General features: G+C 29.9%; 1 protein-coding gene and 1 long non-coding RNA gene across 2 annotated transcripts; both read left to right on the forward strand.

Moving 5' to 3' along the window:
- Positions 1 to 6,045: 6,045 nt before the first annotated feature.
- LOC113777890 lies at positions 6,046 to 6,925 on the forward strand. Its single transcript, XM_027323120.1, has 3 exons — positions 6,046 to 6,162; positions 6,494 to 6,586; positions 6,713 to 6,925. Exons 1-3 carry the CDS (start codon positions 6,133 to 6,135, stop codon positions 6,923 to 6,925), a joined length of 336 nt encoding a protein of 111 aa, XP_027178921.1. The 5' UTR covers positions 6,046 to 6,132.
- Positions 6,926 to 6,949: 24 nt separating this feature from the next.
- LOC113778752 lies at positions 6,950 to 8,540 on the forward strand. The gene is made up of 4 exons (XR_003469316.1): positions 6,950 to 7,297; positions 7,396 to 7,539; positions 7,837 to 7,925; positions 8,377 to 8,540. It is a non-coding gene; the product is annotated as an uncharacterized LOC113778752 (long non-coding RNA).
- Positions 8,541 to 9,184: the final 644 nt, after the last annotated feature.

The following is a 9,184-nucleotide window of genomic DNA, read 5'->3' on the forward strand; positions in this document are numbered from 1 at the left end:
CGTGACTGGTACACCTCTGTTTTTTTTTTTTTTTGGATTTTGCAGTTATTTGGTATTGTTACGTTTTTTTTTTTCTTAATGGAGTATTTGATACATTTGAATCAGGGTTTAACAGGGAGAATGGTCTTTTCGAAAAAAAAAAAAACAGGGAGAATGGTGCTTTTGCTGGAGACATTTAAACATCTTCTGCCACGGTTTCGGGACTTTTTTTTTTTTTGTCGACACGATAGAATTCCTATAACCTAAACTAGCCTATTCTAGAAGGAAAGGAGACTTTTTTTTTTTGTCGACACGATAGAATTCATATAACCTAACTGGTTAATGAAGACCGTCACATATTGTGACAAATTTTATGGGAAGCAAGGTTCGAACCCTTGACCTTCCGCACCACCAAGCCTAAGAAAGCTTGGGATGACCACTGAACCAAAGGCCCAATGCCACGGTTTCGGGACTTGATGAAATAACATCTCTCTTTGTATGGTCTTTTCTGGAAGTTGTTTCAGGAGACGTGAATGTGTGTTGTTTCAATAATGAGTACTACTGTACTTTAAGTTTCTTAATTTTTGGGAATGTTGAAATGATGCTTTGATTGGATTTCTTTTATGCGTGACTGGATCATGTGGGTTCGATTCCAATCATTTGACCTATGGAACGAAGTGTCTATTATATTATACGGATGTAGCTGCAGTATGTTTACTAGTCAAAAAATAGGTGTGGAAAGTTGCTGCGGTATGATTGTGGCCACAAACAATAGGAAAAGTGTGTTGGATGGACACGTGTAAAGAACTTTTTGACTTGCAACCTGAAGATAGTTGGGCATTGAAGGGGATTCCAACCGTAAATGTGAAATGTGGAGTGCCTAAATTGAGCAACTGGCAAAGTGAGAGGGTCTTGCGCAAAAGTAAGGACAAGGAAAAAAGGCGCGAAGCTTGGCGGAGAAGCTAAACACTGTAGGCATATAAAATGAAGAATTTAATAAATTTAGACATTAAATTTATAATGAATAAATTATGGATTCCAACCTCAGGTGTTAAATTTATAATGAATAAATTATTACTTTATTTTAAATAAAACCCGTAAACCTGGTTTGTTAAATTATACCTATTATTATTTATTATACAGGTATATTATGAGTACTTATTAACTAAGGTACTAAGTTTTAATCATTAATAAAATATCTTATCATTATTTCAAATAAACTTCCTAATACTACTTTGAGATAAGGTTTTAATGTAAAAATTGTACATGTATTCCAAAAAATAGTAAATTTTGATCCTTAATCATTTTTATTACCATGTTATTAGTAAGAATTATTATTTATGTATAAAAACTTACTATTATTTGAACTAAACTTACTCTTTTAAAAGTAAGCTTGGGATATAAAGTAGTAATCTATTTATTTAAAAATTAAGTTTAATATTTATTCAATTTACCTTTTGAGGTATAAAAGTTACTAATCTATTAGGCTTAACTTACTATTTTAGATGGGAAACTTACTTCCATAATTTTAGGTATTATTCTATTTAAGTGAATAGGTCCAACGACAAATCAAATGTTCGCTAAAAGTGGAACAATCTATTATATTAGGTAAAAACTATTTCGCTATCATAACTATCGTTACTAAAGCATCTATATCTATATGTATTACAGAGGGGGTTTTGGATAAGGAGCTTTCAAAATTGTCAAAGGTCTGAATGCTATTTTAATAGAATTTTACATTTTTATAATTAAGAAATGTTTATCTCTTAACTAATCATGTAACCGCTCCTACAAATCCTATAATCATGCTCATGTTTTTCCCACATTTTTCCACGTTTTTCTCACTAACCCATAAAATTCAAACTCCTAAACTTTAACTAATAGATAATAATCACCATTGTAAAATTCACATCTGACATTTATTATTGACATTTATCAACTATTAATTTAAGAAATTTGCAACTATAAAAGTCAAATATTCAAAATTCAGGAGACTATTTAAATTACAATTTTCACAATTCAACGTATCTTATTGTCATAATATATTTTACTCTCACAATCATTCACAAATTATAAAGGGATGCAAAAAATAAATAACTTTTTTAATAAAAAATTAATTCAAAGGTAGTTAATTCACACACACAGACACACATATATACATATATATATATTCTCATAATATAAACTAAAATTATAAAAAATTAGGAGGCTAACTTTGTTTTACACAATATGAATTAAAATTTTTAAAACTTTGGGAAGAGGGGACCTATGGCCCCCATTAGCCCCCTATTTGTTTCGAAGTGTTTGGATAGCATATATTTTCAAATAATATTTCGCTTGCATCATAAACACATTTTTTAACCCACCGTTTTATATTTTCAATCACCTTTTTATCTTACATACATCACATCACAAAATGTACTATCGTAATTATTACAAATAATATTTCAAATAACACTCTATCCAAACAAATTTCAATAGCATCTTAATTTCAATATCATTTTTACTTTTCAAATTTACAGTTTTATCTGTGATTGTATAGCATTATGATATAGTAGTAATACAAAAGAAATACCATGTAAATGATGATAGTTTTTTTTCAAATAAACAAAGTGGTTTACGAATATTCCTATCTAGCTAGCAAAAGGGTAGTTAGGATATTTAAAAATCTTGCTACACAAACAACAAAAGTAAGGTATGTTAGTGATATTTTTAAAACTTTAGGGGTGTCAGGCGAAATGAAGAGAAACCTCAAGGGAGGTTTACAACATTGGCTTACTGAATACACTTATTTATGCCAATTATACTCTTTATACTAATTATATTTTTAAACTAAATTACTATTTATGCATATTTTAAAACTTCAAATTTAATTGCTATTAGCGAAATTATATTGATGTGTTTTTATACGAGTAGTATTTTATTATTTTGGATACTACTTTAATTAGAATTTAGTTTAAAGGCATTCACTGGAGTTTGGATGCATCCAGAGAGCACCGATCGATGTATCTTCATGCATAAATTGGAATAAATATGCAACTTAATTTTTTTTAAAAATAAATCACTACTCTATATCCGAAATTTACTTTTTGGAGAGTAGGTTTAGTTCATACTATTTTTCGTAGTATTTTAAAATATATAAGTACAAAAAAATTTTAAATTATACCTATAATCATGTATTATACGAGTATATTATGAATACTTACTAACTAAGGTATTAAGCTTTAATCATTGATAAAACATCTTATCATTATTTCAAATAAACTTCCTAATACTAGTTTGAGATAAGTTTTAAAGTAAAATAGTACATGTGTCCCATAAATCAGGAAATATTGATTATTAATCAAATTTGCCATGTTATTAGTAATAATTACTATTTATGTATAAAAACTTACTATTGCTTGAATGAAACTTGCTATTACTTGAAGTAAAATAGTACATGCATTTGCTTGCCTTTTGCTTTGGCTAATTATAAAATTAGACATAATTGTAGAAACCTCCTATAGGTTTTGACATATTCATACGGTCTTCTCTAACATTTACAAAACTATACAAAACTCCAAAGACTCTAAGATTTATATTACAAATTTAATTCCAACAAAATTTACTAACATTAAAAAAATTACTTTACATGGGGGAGTGAAGTGAAAAAATGGGAGTATAATAATATCCCTTAATTGTTTATTCCATAAATATTCCTTATACATGTATGTGAGTTGAATTTGTTTAATAATGGAAATAATTTTGGTGTAATGGGCCATTTTTTTGTGCAGTTGGAGCATATTTGGCCTGAATAAAGCTATTTCTAAGATTTTGCTTGAATACCTAAATTATTTGTACTGTTGGCAGATTTACCTTTAATATAATAATAATAAAGCAAAGCACAACATTATTATTCGCTAGCAAAGCACAACATTATTTCCTTTCCCTTCTATATTCTCTGTTCATGCAGCACTTTCCCACGACATTTCTCTACTTTTCATTGCTTTTTTATTCACAATGTTAATCCAAATGGATACATGATTTTATTAATTTCAAATGGATAGCTGAATAAAACCAATTAATTAGTGGCTATTAAATGGACAAATTTCGACTACCTATTTATAATTAATTCAATTAGACGTAAATTCAAATTCATTAGTAAGCAAATGAATTTGAATTCGTATACACAATAATTATATCAAAGTTTTTGCAAAGCCATATCTATCCAGTGTTTCCTATTCTTTAATTTTCATTTATTAAAAGTTTTGGAAACAAAATTGGTTTTCATTTATTAAAAGTTTTGGAAACAAAATTGATTACAGTAAAACAAACTGCCAACTATTTATTAAACACTCATGTGAAAGTAATTTAAAAATTGGTTACCTTTGTCTGCTTGACATTTAAACCAATTTTTTTATCATAATTTTTTATTATTATCACACCCATTCGGTGTGTCATAACCAGTGCTCAGAATAATCTCTGGAGTTTTAAGAATCATTATACAACTTTCAAAACAAACAAATTCATTCAAAATTTTTATTTGGAATAATTTCATAAATCAAATCGCGGTCACTTTCTGTAAAGTATCACTTTTTCATAAAAGACTAGCTCTTTATGGGTTTCATCCATTATAAGAACAGAGTACCCATTTTTCCATAAATAAATTTATTTATCGGATAAAATAAAAAATAAACTTGTTTTTCATTTCAATAAAATACCAGTTCTTTATGACTTTCCTCTATTATAAGAACAGAGTACCCTTTTTTCATAAACAAATTTATTTATCGAATAAAATAAAAATAAATTCATTTTTTAATAAAAGACCAACTCTTTATGGCTTTCCTCCATTATAAAAACAGAGTACCCATTTTTTCATAAATAAATTTATTTATCGGATAAAATAAAAAATAAACTTGTTTTTCAATAAAACACCAGCTCTTTATGACTTTCCTCTATTATAAGAACAGAGTACCCTTTTTTTCATAAACAAATTTATTTATCGAATAAAATAAAAATAAATTCATTTTTTAATAAAAGACCAACTCTTTATGGCTTTCCTTCATTATAAAAACAGAGTACAACCCGTTTTTCAACAAAACACCAATTCTTTATTACTTTTCTCCATTATAAGAACAGAGTATCCATTTTTTAATAAATAAATTTATTTATCAGATAAAAAAATAAATTTATTTTTTAATAAAAAACCAGCTTTTTATGGCTTTTCTCCATTATAAGAACAGAGTACCCATTTTCTCATAAACAAAATTATTTATCGGATAAAATAAAAATAAATCCGTTTTTCAATAAAATACCAACTCTTTATGACTTTCCTTCATTATAAGAACAGAGTACCCATTTTTTCATAAATAAATTTATTTATCGGATTAAATAAAAATAAATCCGTTCTTCAATAAAACATCAGTTCTTTAATAAAACACCAGTTAGCGACAACAACTTTATCAAGAAGTAGAAAGTTTGACGCTATTAAGAGGCTTATAGCAAGGAAAAGGACAATACCTCACAAAAAATTGGAGCCATTATATACTCTGCGAGGCAAGGACTTTTATCGCTTAAAATTCTCGCCAAAATGAGTGTGGGAAAGCTTCCCTCCAAATACTGATTTTAGTGGGCCAAAGTTTCTATGTTATTGGTGAGAAATCATGGGTGTTTTTTTATGAAAATTTCAAAATTTTGCTCCCTTCCAATTTTTAGCAAGCCGCGCATTGAAAATTTTTTAACCATTCCCGGCACAACACTTGTCAAGCGTAGCACCACATGAATTCCAAGCCTTCCATACTTGCAAGGCTACTTTCCCAAATATTATTGTTCTCAGATCAGAGCCCTCGAAAGTTTAATCGCAACCTCCCCTACAACTTTCTCCTTCTATCTCTCTTTCCCTCTCTATTAATTTTCAGTTTCCCGTAGACATATGGTTCCTCTTTTCCTCTCTAGCATCTAGATCTGAATTTATACAATCATAGACACACTTTAAAGACCCTTCCGATGCAATGGCAGACTTCAAGGAAAAGCGATGGTGTAGGTTTTTTAAGCAGATATGTTATTTTCATCTCTGTTTTGTCAATTGCCTTTTTCTTGCATTTTTGGTCAATTTAACAATCGCAAGATAAACTTTTTGAAATTGTAGGCTTCTACTTCAGTGGATTAGAGTGAATGGGCATCTCAGTTGGAGTAGAGAAAGGGGTCTTTACTCTTATTATACATTAGCTGATATCTTTAGTTTATGGTTTCATGTCCAATGTTTGTCAGTTAGTTGACAAAAGTCTTTAATAATGGTAGCATTGTCCCTTTTTTTGTACACAGTATAATATCTATGCTATTTGCTTTCATATTTCAGGTTACTAGCGCTTTAAGAGTGTATCATACACTACTTTCAGTATGCCATTCCTAGATGTTTTATTTCAGCATGCTAGACGTTTTAGCTTCGGTGTTCAAGTATAGTGTTTTGCTGCTGTATTTGTTTATATTTGTGTTTCTGAGTGAACTTCATTTATCTAATGCTATCTGTGTACAGGTTAACTTCTTAAGCCAAGTTCGTTTAAGTCACGAGGGAGATGGGCCGAAAGTGGCAAAGCGTTTAATCGAGGTGTATTTTGCACTATTTAAGGTATGGAAAAAAAAGTGTTGTGCTTGTTTTCTTTGATGAAAGTTAAGGATTTCAAAGATCTAGTCAATTAACATGTAAGACACGTTAGTTTTGTGCAACAAGTTAATATGCTAGTCTCTATTTCAGGTATTGATTTCTGATGCCAATAGGGAGCATGGGACAAACAAATGCAGTAAAGAAAAAGCTAGAAAAATTTCTAGTTCAAAATGTAATCCAAAGAATGCTCCTCCAGAATCTCACGTTGAGATGGATTCCCGAAAAGGGAAAGATTGTACACTTTATTTAGTATATGTTTGTTATGAAGAATCAACTTTTCTCTATATAATTTTTTTGAACTAATTCTTCCAAGTTGGTGCTGTGTTTTGTGACTAAAGGATCCAACTTGAAAGTGAATTGAAGTAGTTGGGAAAGTGTTATTGAGAATTGGTGATGAAGCATGCACTAAATTAAACATACTTGTGTGTTAAAATGTGGGTGTGATTAATCAAGTGGTACAGGATTTGTCTGAACCAGTGTGCTTGCAGATAATTATTATATCAGTTCATCATGCTGCTTGTGGTTATCTCCTTATATGGTGTTGAAAGATACTTTAGGCACTCTGTATAAGTTCTCTTTCTTCCATTGCAGGGTGTGAATAGAGCATTTCCTTTTGTTTCTAGCGATGAATCTGACAAGATTATTGAAACCCAGACGCCAATCTTATTTCAGCTGGTAAGCTTAGTTCCTAATTGCCCAGAAAGAATGAAAATTTTATGCGGATAGTATAATGTGGTGTTCCTCCTTTCAAAAATTTGTTTGCCCTTTTTTAGGTTCATTCTAGGAGCTTTAATGTGGGAGTTCAAGCATTAATGCTTCTTGACAAGATCTCTACCAGAAATCAAATTGTTAGTGATAGATTCTACCGAGCCTTATATTCAAAACTCTTGCTACCAACTGCCATGAACTCTTCAAAGGTGAGTTGAGTTGTAGTAGTTCTTAGAAAGTTTCTGCCAGTTTATTTGTTATGTTTGTGTTTCAACGCTTGCAAATCAACCTGTTTTGGATTCTTATTTGACAATTTGCCTTACAAGTTTTGTGTTTTCTAGTTCCACTTCTATCTGGAACATAATTTCAGCATGATCAAGTGGCTTTTTGAAAATTTTTCCTCACTTGCTCTTGAATGCTTTCTTTATTCGTGTAGACTTATTAGAGAGGGTCCTAATTGTACCACTTCTTGACTATGATATTTGTTCAATTTGTTAATCTTCAAGAGGAAATATTTATTGGGCTACTTCTAAGGGCGATGAAAAATGACATCAATCTAAGGAGGGTCGCTGCTTTCTCTAAGCGTTTGTTACAGGTTTGTGATAGCGTTGATCTTTTGTTTGCTTGTGGTTTTTGACGCAATTTAGTTCATTAAGTTAATAATTGTCAAGGGAATCCTTGATCTCGAGGAATCTTAACTTGAGAACTATTTGGAAATTTAGTTCATTAAGTTAATATTTTTGTTAAAGGAAACAGCCTTGGCGTTACTTTATAATTGGTTTCATGTCAATTGGGGTCATAATGATTTCTTCATCTTAAGCACATGCTACCAACTTATAGTTTGAAATTCAGTTCACATTTTGTACTTGTGGTTAATAAAAGTGATCCTTAGCATTTCTTTTAAAGTCCCTCATTTTCATTTCTTTTCATGCAACAATATGAGGATCAATGTCTTAGTTGATATATGTAGGCTAATGCAGGTTTAATTTATCTAACTACCAATGTAAATTTTTGTTTAATAATTTTTTTTCCATTGGACTCTATAGGTTGATGGTGGATTGTAGTAAACCTGGCTATGAAGCTCTTAGAAGCTACTTCGATTATGGACTTCGCCAATTCATGCAAACATGATACTCATTATATATCGGCAGAGGGTCTATCTTAACATTTGTTATCCCTGGCAATTTTGGTTGTACATATTAAAGCCTAATTAGGATTAGGATTTGATTTGAGTATCTTTGTGCTTTGTACTGTTGATAGTATTGGTTGTAATATATTGTTGCTCGTTTTGTATTTGTAATGATAAATTGGTTTGTTATTTCGTATAAAATTTTGCTATACTTCAATATTGACATTAATGATACCTCTTGCTAAAAAAATGGTTGAAAAAAAAAGTAGCAACTACAATCACAAAGCTGCTTTTGGCAACTTTCTTGCAAGAAAATCATCTAGCTGCATTTGATTGTCTTTGGTAAGGGGTCGATGGTTTCTAATTAGAGAAGAAACTTTCCTGGCCAAAAATGTCTTATTATAATGGAGAAAAGTTATAAAGAGCTAGTGTTTTATTGAAAAAACGGATTTATTTTTATTTTATCTGATAAATAAATTTGTTTATGGAAAAATGGGTACTCTGTTCTTAAAATGGAGGAAAGTCATAAAGAGTTGGTATTTTATTGAAAAACGGGTTTATTTTTATTTTATCCGATAAATAAATTTATTTATGAAAAAATTGGTACTTTGTTCTTCTAATAGAGGAAAGCCATAAAGGACTGGTCTTTTATTGAAAAATAGATTTATTTTTATTTTATCTGATAAATAAATTTATTTATGAGAAAAGGGTACTCTGTTCTTATA

This window comes from Coffea eugenioides, chromosome 7 (assembly GCF_003713205.1).
Source record: "Coffea eugenioides isolate CCC68of chromosome 7, Ceug_1.0, whole genome shotgun sequence".
NCBI lineage: Eukaryota > Viridiplantae > Streptophyta > Magnoliopsida > Gentianales > Rubiaceae > Coffea > Coffea eugenioides.